This window comes from Delphinapterus leucas, chromosome 16, assembly GCF_059928025.1.
Source record: "Delphinapterus leucas isolate spDelLeu-1000000601 "Yukka" chromosome 16, BTC_Dleu_Yukka2, whole genome shotgun sequence".
Lineage (NCBI taxonomy): Eukaryota > Metazoa > Chordata > Mammalia > Artiodactyla > Monodontidae > Delphinapterus > Delphinapterus leucas.
In genome coordinates, this window is record NC_143144.1 from 77,201,244 (window position 1) to 77,218,318 (window position 17,075).

General features: G+C 47.0%; 1 protein-coding gene across 11 annotated transcripts in view; it reads right to left on the reverse strand.

The window, feature by feature from the left end:
• The window catches only part of FGFR2 (fibroblast growth factor receptor 2), a 105,029-nt gene that overhangs the window by 8,008 nt on the left and 79,946 nt on the right, over positions 1-17,075 (reverse strand). For 6 of the 11 annotated variants that reach the window (XM_089898255.1, XM_089898254.1, XM_089898248.1 and 3 more), the window contains 6 exons: positions 16,056-16,206; positions 13,065-13,186; positions 10,636-10,746; positions 8,557-8,747; positions 2,063-2,185; positions 1,443-1,513 (listed from right to left, as the gene is read on the reverse strand). In XM_089898255.1, coding sequence (XP_089754381.1) covers positions 1,443-1,513; positions 2,063-2,185; positions 8,557-8,747; positions 10,636-10,746; positions 13,065-13,186; positions 16,056-16,206 — 769 coding nt within the window. Of the gene's footprint in view, positions 1-1,442; positions 1,514-2,062; positions 2,186-8,556; positions 8,748-10,635; positions 10,747-13,064; positions 13,187-16,055; positions 16,208-17,075 lie in introns of all 11 variants that reach the window. The other 5 variants (XM_022568582.2, XM_022568574.2, XM_022568586.2 and 2 more) reach the window with 2 other exon arrangements.

Consider the following 17,075-nt stretch of genomic DNA (forward strand, 5'->3'; position numbering starts at 1 on the left):
TGATAAGTAAACCACCACTCTTTTGGGGGGCAGAAGGGAGGGCGGAGATTGGGTTTTTATTTTCCTCCTTCCATCATTCTCAAATAAAACTCTCTGTCTTAAGGCAAGTGTTATAAACGTGAACTTCGAAACTGCAAAGCCCTTTATGCTCCTGTCCAGCTCTTGCGCCGGCCTATGTGCCTGACCCCAGGGCTGTGACCTACAGTATGAGCAGTTGACAGAATAAGGCCAGCATGCTAATTCTGAGAGGTAACAGCTGCCCAAGGTGGCCAGTGGACCATCTGAGGGCACAGAAGTTTTCCGACTTACTAAGGTCATGAAGGGAGTTAGCGCCAGGCTGGGATTAGGATGGAGGAGCCCTGTGCCCCAGACAAACTTCATACGAAAGAAAGCGAGAACATCTCATGGGGCACAATTTATACCTGACCGTGCAGAGACACATAGTTGGATCCGGAGCCTTGTTCAAGAGACTCACAATTCCTGAGCTGATCAGGCCGAGAATCCTGCACTTGTCTATGTCACTGGAAATACACCCTCACTGATTCTGTTGAGTTTCAGAAATGAAACCGCCTTTGGTTTTGTGCAGAGCGAGAAGAGCAGCACAATCCAGGCAGTATGCTCACTGCAGAACTGGGAATCGTAACACTTTCCTTCTAGGACTGAGGAAGAGGACCAGTGGCTATAGCATGGGATCCATGCCTGCCCCAGAAATCTTCCCACCCACACAAACAAGAATAGCTCAACTGATTTTTTAATTCATAGGAACTTGCAAAAAATAGAACACAGAGAGATCCTCTGTACCTTTCACCCAGTTTCTCACAATGGTAACATCTTTCGACCACATTTCCAAAGCTGGAATTCTAAAATACCAGTTGGAGCCTGGCCCTAATAATAGTTTTAAGTGTATCACAATAGAAATATTGTATACTTTGCACTCTATTTCTGTAACATTATCAAGGATACTACGACAAGATCAGAATTTTTTCAAAGGATAAACAGGGAGCGGGCCCTGTCGAGATCATCCTAGTGGACCGTGTCCCAACCAGCTTTCCCCTATGAGGACAGACCTAGGACGGGGAAAACATGACAAACTCCTCTCAGGTAGGAGAAGTTTAAGGGCGCGAAGAACATGCCAACAGCTTGGCAAATTAGATAGCAGCTTTGTACTTGCACATCCGTGAATTAGTTCAAGGGGGAGAACTTCCGCTCTGGCGGGAGCAGGTTAGCGGTTCCACCTCCTGTGCGCTTTGAAGCCGGGCAGATTAGTAACAGAGCATTGGTTACCAGCCTACCATAAAATCCATCCTTTCTAAGGCCAGCTCCTGCACCTTCTCTGCATGTGTGAAATGCAGCAGGGACCAAAGAATGAAGGAAGGCAAAGAATGTACAAGATTTTTACAGCTCAGCCCGAGGGAAAATGCAGAGACAAGGGAATTGCTTACACATCACTCTGATGGGTGTACACTCTATCGAAAAGGGCTTCGGGAGCCATCCACTTGACTGGAAGTCGGCCCTGCAAGTGCAGAAGAAATGTAAAAACCAATATATTAAAACCGATTCATTTTAGCAGGTTCAACCGGGCTGTGCCCTGTTTATTTTAAGAGCTGACACTCTAATGGTTTTTGCTGGACAGCCATTAGCGCAGAAATAAGCTCCAACTGGGACTACACAGAGCGTGGGAGATGCACAGATTTGGACATGTTAATAAAATGTCGTTTCCTTGGATTCTCATCGTCATCTATCTCCCTAGCAGGCCCTGACCAGCTCCTAGGTGAAAATTAACGCAGAAACTCCCAGGCTCTAACCCTTGCTAGGAAAGTTCTTGACAAGGAGCCTTACGAAGATTCTTGCTGCTCACTACTCTGTATATAAGACTGGTTCACATTTACCAAGAGTATCTTAACTGTAGTCTAAATTTGCTTATTGGGAAGTTTATAAAGAGTAAGGCAAAAGAACAAGAATAAAAAGGCATTGGTCCTTCTAGCTCTGAGCAACATCCTTCACCTGGAACATTCCGTGCCACCTCTCCACCCCTTCCCACTTCATCACTGCCACAACTTACGTTTGTGGTCTTTTTGTAGTAGTCTATATTGTTGATATCTCTGGCCAGTCCAAAGTCAGCTATTTTCATCACATTGTTTTCTGTTACCAAAACATTTCTGGCAGCTAAATCTCGATGAATGCACTGAAACCGACAAGGAACTCATTTCAAAATGCTACAAGAATAAAAAGGTAACATATGCACTTCTTATAATGCAGAGAGAAAATACATCTTACATCAAAAATTGGTATTTCTTTTCTAATTAAAATAAAAGAACAAGGCCCCAACTATTTCAAAGAGCAAAGGTATAGATAAGAAAACACATGCCCTTTTATCTGCAGCTGACTGGTATCCTTCGTATTATGAACAGCTAAATGACCTCTTTTTTTTTTCTTTTTTTTGCGGTACGCGGGCCTCTCACTGTTGTGGCCTCTCCCTGTTGTGGCCTCTCCCGTTGCGGAGCACAGGCTCCGGACGCGCAGGCTCAGCGGCCATGGCTCACGGGCCCAGCCGCTCCGCAGCATGTCGGATCTTCCCGGACCGGGGCACGAACCCGTGTCCCCTGCATCGGCAGGCGGACTCTCAACCACTGCGCCACCAGGGAAGCCCTAAATGACCTCTTTTAATGCCACAATTACTCCCCCTCTGCAGTTCCGGACACTGCTGCTTTCTTGCTCAGTTTTGAAACTGTCCCCCCGCTGAGTTCTAAACCCATCCCTTCTCTTAGCTCACTCTTTCTCTTTCCCCGATCCCTCAGATTCCTTGGCTTTAGCTTCTCTCTCCCTCAAAATAGAGGACCTGTCCCATTACTTTTGTATATTTCCACATATCCACATGGCTTCCGTTCTTAGATACATACAGAAGATCTGCAAATCCCCATCTCTAACCTTACCTCTCTCCTGGGATCCAGATTCTCATTTTCAATAGGACATTTCCACATTGACATCCCTTTGGCACCTTTAAATTCAAGGTCTCTACTCTATTCTCATTTTCTTGGTCTTTTTCGTATACACCTGAGATATATACAGCAGAATTCTTTACACACTCCTCCCAAATTCTTTTGATTTCAACCCCCAAATGCCTCTCCAATTTGTCCACCCGGCTCCGTTCCCACTGCTAAGCCCTTAGTTCAGGGTCTCATCACCCTTCCAACAGGTCTCCGTGTTCAAACTCAGCACTATTGCATCTTCTCTGCTTCCCTCAAATTATGTTTCTGAGGGAGCTGATCACATCTGTTCCAGGCTTATATGAAGGCTAATGCCTGTCTATTCCTATTCTCTGTCCAGTTCTCACCCAACACCTGGTCCCCACACGGGGCCCAACCTGTGTCTGCCACATACACGGGGGCCAGATGCTGAGATGCTCGCTACAGGGCAGCTGATTTATGGTTCCGATACTAACTCTTTGGTCTCAGAAAGCTCTAGTCATTATAACTTCTATGTTCCCTTTCTACAAATGATACGTTTTTGTAAGCTGTTAAAAAGTGTTTTAGCTGTACTTTAATACACCAAGATTGTACCAGGATACATGGTAATTAGGGACCCAAATCATCACCTCCTAGTTTTGGAAATGGTAAGGTATAAAGAAGTGAACAAACATCCCTAACAAACACTTTTACACAGGTTCTAGGCAAAGGCTATTATATGAAGGAGGGAGTCTTATCAATCGATCTGACATGGGTGAAATGGGGCTGATTTGAGATTGATACTCCACAACATGGTCCATTGAAAAAGGAGCAGACCAAACTCTCTCTGAAGAATAAATGCGGGATAATTTTTTTCTGCCCACCCTCCAACTATTCCTTGTTTATAATCTGCTTCTGTGGCCCCCTGGATGGGCCAAGATCATTGAAGGGACGGCAGGAGAGCCCCACAGGCATGCCTGTGCCCGGCCAGAATGGAAGCAGGAAATGTGAGAGCTCCCAGAAGCTGCCCGGGGATCCAGCTGGGGCGGGAGCTGTGTTCCTGGTTTTGGAGGCCTCTTCAAATTGAACTTCCAAGCCCTGGGCCAAACTCTCCCAGTGGTGTGCTCCCTGCCGACACAGCTCTGTGAGTCTGGCAAGCTGTGTGGTCAGAAGAATCTGACTCCCTGTGCGTGGGGCTCTGACCACACATAAGGGCTCAACTCAAGAGTCACTACGACGGCGACCCCCATTTTCTCCAAGAGAGCCAGAACTCAGCACCAACCTCCCGCATCCCGGGGTGCTAGGAAACACCAAAGCCCACCCTCTGGGCTGAACAAGAAGAGACTTGGAACCAATACCAAGAAAAAGAAAATAATCAAAGTCAAGCCAAATTCCCATCATTTGCAGAAATCTGAGTTATTCTCCAGGGCAAAGAGCTGAGCATTTTACATAACCAGGGCTCGCGGACTGTTTGGTGTTCCATTTCTTCAATAAACAAAGGTCGCTAAGGGAGGGAAAACTAACACCTCTATGACCCTGACAGTGTGCTGGGTGCCTCTGCACAGCTGATCACATTAAATTCCCACAGCAACCTATGAGATGGGTATTATTATACCCATTTTACAGATGGGGAAGTTAGAGCTTGCTAAAAAAAGAAAAGCCAAACAAACAAAAACAAAAACAGCTGCTCAAGTTTAACACCTGGGAGGTTTAACTGGCCTTAGGATTTTGTAAAAAAGAAAAATTAGTGTACTTTGCACTGAAAATAGAAAGGCTTCCATAACTGGTAGAAGGCTCAAATCCCACATCACCTAATTGTACTACTGGACACATCATGGAGTTTCTTAACTTGGCCACCCCCAGCGTCCCCAGGTCAAGGGCAGGACTGCAGGTTCATCTCTACATTCCCAGCACAGAACCTGACCCAGTAAACGTCCATTGAGCTGAATTCCTAATTACACTCCATCAGCAATGAACCAGATGTCTCACCCAACAGTTCCTCAGGTGGGTCTCTAACAAACTTATCGCCATCCACGGGGAGGGAATGGGTGTGACGGGGCTGACCCGTCCCCTGCTTCTTCATTTTCCACTGTCAGGAATAAGCCCTCCATTTTTGGAAGCAGGTTCCACTCAGGGGACCATTCTTAAGATCTTGGTCTAGAACCTGCTTCAAACCTGTTCTAGGTCCTTAATTGCCGGTGGCCTTCAGCAAAGAGCTTTGGAAACACAACTACAAAGCCTTAGGAAACAGGACTCTGTCCCCTCTACCCCACCCTGGGTTAGCAAACAAAGCCCCAACACAGGGCATCTCAATGGTCCTCTTCTCGGTCCAGGGAGGCAGGGAATACCTGAGAGCAGGATAGGTGGGTAGAGAACAAAAAGGCCAGGCAGGTCTGGGACCAGCCACTTTACTCTCCAGGCTGACGAGTCCCCAACTCAGAAATTAGGACAGTGACTTCCTCATACCTGGGCTCAAAACTTTCCTGGCACTTCCAAACACTCCCCTGCATCCTTATCCATAAGAGGGGGATTTAAACGCACCTGTTTCTGTGTTGTTCTGGGGTTATGGACGATACTGTATGTAAAATGCTTGCTCCATGCCTGGCAGACATTAAGCTCTCACAAAGTGGTAGTGATTAGTAATAATGATAATTATTATTATTACAATACTATTAATAAGGGCATTTTCAGTTTGTCATTCTAAAATGTATCCTTTTCCCCATTTTGCCAAGTTCACCTGATTCTTAGCTCTCTCTCCACCACACCAAGCAGCTTCAAAGCAGGAAGGATCTCGTCCTCGGCGGTACGGGGGCGACCCACCACTGCTCCACAAGCCAGACTCCACCAGCTCCTTTCTCCTCTTCCACCTTCCTGAGACTCCTCCCGGGGCCTCTGTGAACTACATTCCGGGTTCCCTCCTCCCTCTCTGACCATGTCTCCTCCATCTTTTCCTGTGCTTTCAGCCCATCTCTAGATTTGAGAGTTTTCTCAGGGTTTGACTCCAGGCTTCTGTTCCCCCTCTTCTCTGTCTCTCCCCAACCTCCCCACCCAAGGAGAACCCATCCATTTCCATGGCTTGAAACTACCCTTCCTTCACGGGCTCCGGCGTCTAGCCCAGCCTTCAGAGCTGAGCCTCAGCCCGCAGCTTCCCGGTCGACACCTGCCCTTGAGTGACCCCCAGACATGTTCAAAACGTACCTTGGATTTCCCACCAGAACCTATTCCTGCCACCGCCCCATGCCCCCATCTTCCTCATCCCGATTAAGCTGCACCACCATCCAGTTTCTCAAGCTGGAAATCCAGGAGTCAGCCTTGATCCCTCCTCTTCTCCCTCCTATACCTACTCAATCCCTTAGCTGTCCTGATAGCAAAATATATCCCAAAGCAACCTACTTTCCTCGTGTCTATCGGGGCCAATAAACCTCAGCCCAAACCGTGGTCACAGGAGCCAGCTTTACAGCTCAAACCTGATCAAAATCACTCCCCCTCGGTGGCTTCCCCAGAGCCCAGAGCACAGGGCAGAGTCAGATGCCCTAGAGGCTCCACACAGCCCGTCCCTCTGCGGGAGGGCTCGCCCTTCACCTCCCCCTGCAACCTCCCAAGTCCCCCCTGTTCCTGACCTCACACCGTCGGTTTCCTCCACAGCACGGTTCTCAGCCTTTCACATACTTATTTTATGCCCACATTTATTGTTGATTTCACCTGCTGCCCCCCACAGTTCCTGCTCCAAGAGGCCAAGGACTATGTCCATCCTGGTCACCTGACTCAGGATACCAGGCATCCGAATCAGGAACGCTCAGGAATATTCGTTGAAGGATTAATAAAATGACCAGGCCAGTCTCCCGCCACTTTGGATTAGTAGCAGCACCCTGCTGAGTCCAAAAAATCCTTCCTCCCGCTCCCACATCAGGAGGACAGAGGGCGACCAGGACCAGAGGCTCAGGACAGGCTGCCTCTGCAGGGTTTTATTTAGCAATAATTCCAAGCTACAGAAAAGGCGAAAGAGAACAACAGCTATCCAGGTTTGCCAGATTCACTTGTTATACTTTCTTGCTCTCTCTTTCTCTCTATACCCAGCCTCCCTGTACACACACACACACACACACACACACGTCTTATGGCTGAACCACTTGAAAGTGAGCTGCAGACCTCATTAGCACATACCTCCCACCTTACACAAGACCTCTATCACCACCCCCAAATTTAACAATGAAACAGTCACATTATTTACTATCCTATCAATTTCACATTTCAATTGTTCATAAATGTCCTTTATAAAAGCAGCAGCCCCACCTCCCATCCAGAACACGATCCCTTCCGGGATCACACACGTACATTCAGTTGTCACGTCTCTTAAGCCTCCTTTAATCTGGAACCATCTCCCCAGCATTTTTTGTCTTTTGGGACACTGATATTTTGAAGCAATGTCTTGTCAAATGTCCCACATTCTAGATCTGATTGTTTCTTCCTGCCAAAGACTTGTCAGCTGGCAAAGTCCGCTGTGCACACGCACGTGTACACAATCGCACAAACTGTTTCGGTTTCCTAAAATCTATACTTTGGGACATCTTACAGGAAAAAAAAAGCTCTGAAAAATCTTCAACTCTGGACTCTCTTGAAAATAAAAAAATAGAAAACAGAACATGTGGTGGCTCTGGCCATGTTCCCACATGGCTACAGACAGCAGGGGCTGAGGTGCAGCCACCGGTCCCCAAATCCCTACTCGGTGTGATGCGACAGGGGCTGCCTCGCTCACTCATGTGACTGGCATGGCCAGGACCCAGCCCAGGCCACAAGGGGACAGACGGTCCACGCCCACCAGAGGCTCTTACTTCTTTGGGGACCAGAGGAATCCCTGATGCTGCATTGAGCTTCAGCGCGGTTAGGAACTGACCCACCTCTGCCCCAGAAGGTAGGTCTGTACTTCCCCCCAGGCGTGGGCCAGGGAAGGGTGTCTTGGGCCGTCCAAAATGCCCCAGGGGATATCTGGGCACCTGTCTAACTGCTTTCACAATAACTCAGATGTTTCAAGTCCACTGCGTGTGGCACGATCGGAATACAGGCGATTCACCTCAGGAGACCTGGCCAACTTCTAACCGCAGAGGGTCACCCCGCCAACGAGACAAAATAAATCCAGCGGATACCCAGCACTCGATGTTACCGAAATACCCCTTCATTTGATCTTTGTTCTTAGACTATTTAACGTCATTTCAAACTCAAAACCATGAAGACAACACCCGAAGTCCACGTCCAAAGACTCAATAACCACAAAACAAATAAAGCCCAAAAAACCTCAGAATTAAAGGCAGCGCCCCCCAAACCCAACTGCTGTCCACCTGGAGAGCCGACTCCCCGGCAGACCACAGCCAGCCGTGCCTGCGAAAAGAGACATCTCTTCTGCTCATCTCTGTGGTGTCACTGCTGGTTTATAAGGCTTTGGCTTTTAAAGAGTTCACGAAACCCCAATGTGAATAACGCAAGACATAGTCTCCAGGTCGTACAAGACAGGCAAGGGCTTGATTCAGCAAATGAGCGCGTCCCAATGGTCTGTTTTCTTCAAAGACATTTTTCACTGGAATCCACCCAACCAAGGAGAATGGGAAGGACTCACTTTTTGGGAAGCCAAGTACTCCATGCCCCGGGCCAGCTGGTAGGTGCATGACACCAAGTCCTTGAAGGTCATCTGCTCCTCGGGAACGCGGGTGATGTCATAGGAGTACTCCATCCCAGGTGGCCTCCTGGCTCGGAGGTATTCCCGGAGGTTGCCCTTTGAGGCGTATTCGACTATGACATAGAGCGGCCCTGTGGACGAGAACACAAGTTGGAGAGGCAGGGAAGCCCGGATCTGCCCTGGGGCAGCTCAGCAAAGGAGTTTTACTTACTACAACCCAGTGCTTTATCATTTTTTTAAAAAAATTTAAACATACAGAAAGCACACACAGAACACCTGCATTCTTATCTCCCCCAAATGACAACCGACGCTTGGTCGAGACAGACTCAACAGTCTTTAAGAAATAAAACAGCGATACTACAGTGAGTGCCCTTTCCCTGTTTCGCCCAGCCTCTCACCTGCGCCCTCTTGGAAAGCAACAGCTACCATAAATTTGGTCCTTGTAGTGCATTTTAACTATTTTACAGATACCTATGTATCAATAAACAACGTATTATTTTTAATCACATCAATGAGTAATAAAGACATAGCTTTGCACCATTTTCCCCCCCACATATTATCTTTCTGGAAGCCAGTCAGGCTGATAAAAATAGATCTAGATCATTCCTTTTAACAGTTACATAGATTCTATCATATAAATACACCACATTTATTTCTCCATACCCCTATGGGTTGTTTCCGGGTTTGGGCCGTTGCAAACAGTGTGCAGTGAGCACTGCTATGCACGTCTCTGTATATATATATGTGCAATAATTTCCCCATGGTATAGACGAGCCTGTTTTTGCGTGTAAATGTTACTGGCACACAACGTGGCCCATTCACTTCTGTACTGTCTGTGGCAGCTTTCTCACTGCGGCAGCAGAGATGGGTAGTTGTCACAAATCCGAAAATATTTACAATCACCCTTTACAGAAAAAGTCTCCTGACTCCTGGCATAGACCTCAAAGGGAAATTGCTGAGGCAAAGACAGGCATTTTCAAGTTTATTAATTATCATCAAACTGATTCGCAAAGTGCCACAGATCATCCATGAGAGAAGCCAGGGGTCTCGCTCCCCTGAGGAAGATAATGTGCCCCTTCCTATCTGTCTCCCCTCTTTCAGGCCACTCGTGGGAGCTCAGCCACCTGGTACCCATAACAAGTCATGGGTTCCTCAATCTCCACTTTAAGGGAAGAACTTGTCAACCAAAATGTAGGATCTTATTTGGAGAAATCTCTCTTAGCACTTACAAAACGAAAACATAAGGAGGCTGCCTTCTCCGAAAACCCTCCAGGGTATACCCTAAAAACAGGAGGACGCTATAGGCCTTCCCATCCAGAGTCGCCCAATGCCCACCTTCCCGCCCCCAGAACCCAGGCACAGTCATAACGTCTTCTTTGTGTTCGTGGCCAGGAACACTTCCTGAAGGGTTTTGTTTTTTGGGGTTTTTTTGGCCACACCACATGGCTTGTGGGATTTTACTAATTTTTTTACTTATTTACTTTCATTTATTTATTTTTGGCTGTGTTGTGTCTTTGTTGCTGTGCAGGCTTTATCTAGTTGTGGTGAGCGGTAGCTTCTCTTGTTGCGGAGCACGGGCTCTAGGCACGAGGGCTTCAGTAGTTGTGGCACGTGGGCTCCGTAGTTGTGGCTCGCGGGCTCTAGAGCGCAGGCTCAGTAGTTGTGGCGCACGGGCTTAGTTGCTCTGTGCGGCATGTGGGATCTTCCCGGACCAGGGCTCGAACCCGTGTCCCCTGCATTGGCAGGTGGATTCTTAACCACTGTGCCAGCAGGGAAGTCCCAGCTTATGGGATCTTAGTTCCCTGACCAGGGATTGAACCCAGGCCCTAGGCAGTGAGAGCTCAGCGTCTTAACCACTGGACCGCCAGGGAATTCCCCCTGAGGGGGTTTTTAAGGAAAACTTTAAACATGCACTTGAGAGGCCCTAGGAGCAGGATCTAAGAGTCCATCCATTTTTAAAACGATGCTGACATTGAACCCTGGGTTATGTGGATGAAAGCTCTTTTTCTTCCTACTCACCATCCTGAGTACAGGCTCCGAGGAGATTTATGATATTTTTGTGTTTCCCAATCATCTTCATCATTTCCATCTCTGACACCAGATCAGAAAGGTCCTTCTCTGTGGCATCATCTAGGCACATCAGGTAAATTACAGATCAGTTTCCTCTAACCCGTTGGTTGCTACCGTTAGCTGATGAAAATTTGGTTGAAACAGCATGAAAGTCAATTTTAGAACCAGAAAAACTTTCCAAATCATCTTACTGGTGAAGCGGGAAGGGCCCAGCACTGCCCTGCTCCGTGTCGAATAGCTAATTTGGGGTCAATAGGGTCAGAAGTCAGAACAAACATATAGGCCTTGGGTGCCAAGGCCAAATCTTTTCCAGCAAACCTCACAAACGAGGGGGCATTTTTCTCTATCGTGAAATAATTCCATCCTCTTGGCAGACCTAAGGCACCTGAGAAAATCACATCAAACTTCATGGGGCCTGAAAGCAACTGTGAGGACTTCCGGGGAGGAAGAGGGAGAGGAGTTTGGGAGCATTTCACATCACTTCAGACTTTCTCTGCACCACGTGCTGCTAAGCTGAGCCCTCGCAGCCCACAGAGCATTCACAGCTGGATTCAGAGGACACCCCGGACTGAGGACAAAGGTGTGTGTGCGCGCGTGCATCCTGAGGGGGCAAAGGTCCACGCCTTCCACGGGCTTCCAAAGGGGCTGGGATTCCCCTCCTAAAAAATTAAGGTTTTAAAAACCTCTGCTCCATAATTTCAAGCAAGAATGGCTTAGGTTCTGCATACACAGGCTCACAGTTAGCTTCCGAAAAGTGGCAAGATTCTTCTCCAGGTATCCCCCTTTGAGCTAATTCAATATGGGGAAATCTGGGCTTACTACAAAAAATGAGGTAAGGGCATGGATAGAAGCCATGCTGCATAAAGCTTTTTAGCTTCACAAAAGGAAGAGCAACACAATTGCCTGGAGTGTAAAATCCACGCAGACTCACGTGGAGGACTGAGCGCCTGCCCCTCGGATGCAGAGGCTCCACTGCGGTGACACTGTGGGGTCTCCTCTAAGCTCTGAGCCACCCACTGGCTGTAAAAACGGCCACGTCATAAGGGCTCTGTGGCTAAGGTCCTTCTCCATCCTAAGGGAAGGCCAGCCTTGAAATAACCAGAGAAAGAGAACTCCCAGACCTCCTCCCCTTGAGCTCCGTAAACCGAATCAGAAGCTCTGTCCACAGAGACCGGGAGCCTGGGCCTTCCGCATACTCGGCCCTGGTACACAGCCAGGGGCTGTCGGGGCGGCCGGTGGGAGCCCACAGCTCTCTGCACCTGCCACTCGGCAAGGCAAAGGCACAGGCGGCAGGCCCAGGCCATGCAGGATGCAGGCAGAGGGCGGGCTGCCTCTGTTGGTGGAGCTGAGACACGCAGGGTGGGAGAAGGTAGTCCTCCCAGGCATCACACCCCAAAGTGGGGAGCAGCTCAAAACACCCTAGTATGCCTTGGGAGCCATTCAGATCCATAGCTAAAAAAACAAACAGAAAGAAAACACCCAACACCTTTCTGACTATTTCCACCTTGCTCCCTCCCCTCAGGGAGAGACGTGGTGACTATCCCACAAAAACCCATGAAAGAAAGAAAAAGCCTAGCCCCCGAGGCGTCCACAACGCGTGAGGCCCCCCATGTCCTGAGAACAGACCTCTCTCCTCCGGGACACGTGGGAAAAACTCAGCTTGGGGTGTCCTTTCTGAGATGCCTACAATGGGAATTATAATGCAACCATTCCCTATAACTCCTCTCATGAAAGAACACTGTGGGAGGATGAAGTTAATGGTTAAAAGTTCTTTAAGCTCCTTGGACGCAGGGTTGGAAGGTTAATGCAGAGACATTCAGGCTCCCACGAACGCCACTCGACGTTTACATCCCTGGGTAACGGCTCACACGTCCCAGAAGGCTCTAGACCAGCACCAATCCGGTGAGTCCCCTTTCAGCTTCCCAAGCGACTCCCACAGACAACGTCATTCCTGCTTTGTTCCTCCTGCAAAGGAGTAAGTGTGTCCTCCTCTCCCTGAGACTCCTTTCTCCCTCTAAAACGGCCAATGTTCCTTCATTTGTAAATTAAGGTTTGTGTCCTGAATCCGACATACCAATACTCATCTAAATTAATCAATTCTACGTGAATCGATACTTTCTAAGCACCTACAAATATAAAAGGAATTAGGCTGCCACTTTCCAATACAACTGGCTTTTCTTTTTTATAAGTGCACACAGCTCAAGATAAATAGTCTGTCCAAGATGCTGATTTATACTGAAAACTTCTCAACCCCTAGGTCAACTATGTGCTCTCTAACCCCCTGCCATGATAGAGTTCACATGCCACAAAAGGAACATTCTTGATAAGGCGCCCTCACCCCTCCCTTCCCCCACCCTCCCCACCTCCGCCCCACTCACCTTTCAACATCTTCACGGCCACAGTGACTGCTTCCTTGGGCTTCTCTTTGTCAATTCCCACTGCTTCAGCCATGACCACTTGCCCAAAGCAACCCTCTCCCAGGGGTTTGCCCAGCGTCAGCCTAAATGTGTAAAGAGAGGATTAGCAAACAGCATCTGGTGTAGCGAGGGAAATTCCTGAACTCAATATAAAAATCTTTCAGCGGCTTACAAAAGCATGGAGCATTTATCATATGGAACTAATGAGACTTGGGGTACACATGCGCTTGAGTATTTTCTTAGTGACGTTTTAGAGAATGTCAATTACTGCTGGAACAGCTATTGAATTTCACATTTGTATTCTCGATTTATTTTCTTTATGGACGGTATCCTTGCAAGTGAGGTGGTCAGCCTTCCTAAGTGCTAAAAACGAGGAGCTTTTGATCTTGAGCCTATCGAATTTTCATCATTTAGAATATCTCAAAGAAAACCATTAAAGCTGTTATTTTTTGTCTCTGTGATGTCTTTAAAAATCGCTATTATTCGAATACCAGTGGATTTTATGGTCACATTCTGGGCCAAGTTACAAGATATGAATCTTAAACGCATTTCAAAGAATCTCTATTTTTTCATTAAAGGAAAAAGGAAATGCTAGAAATTGGGGCAATTTTTTTTTTGACGTAATAGTTTAGAAATCCTTATGACTACCCAAAATTAATAATGAAGAAATCCAAAGTGATCACAACAAACTTAATTTCCAAGCTCAGAAGCTCTACATACATCATACTAATAGCCATATAGACTCCTTGGGCGTTCCAGAAACCAGCTGAATGGAAGAGACTTTGGAACACTTATGAATGTGGTTTTTTCATCTAAGCATAACACAGCAAAGTACCAAGCTGCCGCTAGTAAGCGGTATTTTTGGTAAGTACGCAATGGTTTGCAAAAGTCACAGCAAAGACCGAGGGCAGTGTGTGCTATGCTGAGGTCATTCCCTTTCTACCCTGAGCTAAAATTAAATTTAATATCTTGGCAGAAAATAAACATTTGCATTGGAAAAATGACTAATTTATGCCCTATTGCCCTGCTGCTACAAGTATAACAATCCTTTCTTTGTATAACGTCTGCCTCCGATCTAATAAACTGCTTCTAAATAGCCTTCATTCATTGGAAATCTGCTCCACCTACGGTTGTGCTAAACACTATTTTGAAATGCCTTGCACTCAGATTTTCCACACTCCGGGTACCCCGGGTGGGAGCTAACAGACAGACTCCCACTGTTGCCAGTGGTGTCACAGGTGTGGCAAAAACTACAGACTGAACCTGAGAGCTGCCGTTTCTTAAAATATCCCAGCTCCCAAACTCAGTCCTATATCCATAGGAACGTGCACATTAACCCACCTACTTGTTTAATCAAACCAGGGAGCTGGGAGGGCTCACGAGAAACACCCGCTTTCCACATTCTACAGGTAAAGAAATCATTCTTTGTTTTTTCTGGTACCTCACTGGTAAGTGTTCAGTAAACAAGCACTGAATGAATGAACAGTACACAAATAAACTGGAAATCATTTCCATTAACACTCTAACAGAATGATATCGGTACAATAATTTGGGTCTAAGGTATGCTGCACATTAATAAATGAGCTGTTTATTATTTAAAGTAACGAGCCATTAGAAAACAAAGCTGGTTGGAGCTGTGTGAATCAAAATTACAAGTGCCACGGAAGCTATCTCTCCTTCCAAAGAGAGCACGTGATATCCAGACCCTGGAAGAGCTTATCTTTGTATTTCCAAATTTGTGTATGAGTTCCTTCTCCAGTAATTAGACACTTCTCCGACATAATCTCACGGAGATAGTGCAAATGTCAAGACCAATAGGGTTGCTGTACATGAGCAAGTCAAAAGCTTATTCCAGCTGATTTCATGCGGATATATAGTCAGCGATTTCTACCTTCCATTATTCTCAAGCTGTTTGGACTCTGATTACTACGAGAGAGACCCTGGAAATGAGCTGACAGCCCTTCAATGACCATCATGTTCATTTCAGAAGGCGAGTCTGGGGGCTGGTCCCTAGCTAGAAGGTGGAGGGCTGGTACTCCAAGATCTGTCCACTGACTCGATGCCCAGCTCTGCCATCTTGCTGAGATTTGCAGTTCAGATCTCTCAGGTTATGAAGGGAAATGGAAGGAAGGGAAATTCACATGAGCCAAGAACTGTGCTCAGTCCTTGGAGGTCTGTACCATGACCTTCATTTCATAGAAATGAAGTTCAAAGAGAATCAGGGAACTCACACAAGGTTGCCCAGCCACTGGCTGGCAGAGCCGGGATTCCAATCCAGCCCAATAGAATCCAAAGTCCCTGAACTTGAAGCCAGACCAAGAGACACACAGCTCCCAACAATGCCTTCGGCAGAACCCAGGTGGCCACACTTTGACTGAACATCTGACTGGAACACACCCATATCATCCGATAAGGAAAATACTAGGGACCACAAGAAATTCGATGTCAGGTACCGTATTTGAAGATCTCTAGCCCAATATTATATTAAAAACTATTAAAAACAGCAACACTGGGTGAAGATTCTTAAGGCAATTTATATGCTAGACCTAATTTCTCTAAGGAAATGAACTGTAGGACAGACACGTTCTAGGAACCAGAAGTTGGAATGCCAACTCTGCTTTATAAATGGGATAATCCCACTTTGATTCCATTTGACTGGGTTTGAATTATCTAGAAAGCTAAAACAAAAAATGCTACCAAGGTACCATTTTGTTTGGGGATCAGCCATGGCTTAGTAGCTCTGTTTTAAAAGAACTATTAAAAAAGAGAGAGAGAGAATTAGTTCTTTGTTTTTCTTAGAGTTGGTTATTTAGATACAATCTTACCCACTCCTGCTGACATCATCACAGCAAGACCTTGGCAGTTAAGGGTAATAAAAAGGAAATGTCAGCCCAATATCCCCATTTGATACTTCAGCCCCCATTCAGCGATGCGCCCCACAGAAGTACTCACTTATCTCTCGGAAACTCCCATTTTGGATCTTCTGGCAGCTCGTACTCGGAGACCCCCGCCAGCATGGGGGTGTCTGCTGTCGAGGAGAGGCGAGTTGTAATCCTCACCAGTGGGGTATTGGAGTTCATGGAGGAGCTGGACTCGGCAGAAACCTGGATACAAAATACAAAGACACAGATGTGATCCTGGCTCCACCTGCGAAGGCTGGAAGCCGGCCAGAGCCCTGCCAGCCAGTCAGCGCTTAGAAAGGTGGGAAGGTGAGGGTTGGCCAAAGTCGTGAATTGAGGACCCAAACCCTGGATTCCAACTCCTCTGTCTTCCCATCCACGCAGTATGTGCTAGATTTCATCCAAATTACACGGTCCTAAGGCCAGGTTTCCAAACAACAGTTTTAGAGAGTGCCTGATAAAAAAATGTCTTCTTTCTGTCCTAATTCCTCAAGGTAATCACTTGAGGACATAGAGACAGACCCCATGGGCTTCATTCTTGCCTTTTTCCCTGTGCCTGTGCTGGAGCCCCGGATTATCAATCTCCTGCCCGTAGACCAGCAGGGATGGTGAATCAGTGCTGTGCTTATGAGATTCCATAAAAACTTCTGGAAAATCGGCTCTTCAATCAGCTCTATCTTTTGAAACGTAAGCAGAATACCTCAAGGAACTAGCTCTAGGATTTGAATGTGAAAAGCATTCCAGTAGCTCCACGTGCCTTTACGCAAGGTAACCAGAGACCCAGGCACTGGGGACCACTACCTGCTTCTCCCTAGTCCTTCTGGGAACTGGTTGATGCCCAGGCCATTTGGAGAAAATCAACTGCCTCTTGTCAACTTCAGTTTCAGAAACTAGTGGAAGAGTCAAGGGAAAGAAAAATACCTCTTTATTCACAATCTCGTGGGAAAGCTCCTCTCCCCCGGGAAGCCTGCAGGGCTTCACCGAGTTTTCTCATTTACTCTAATCCATTATAGTCTGCATTTGATAAAATGGTTATTTCTTAACTATATCATCTTCCCCGTGCTGGTTTCTG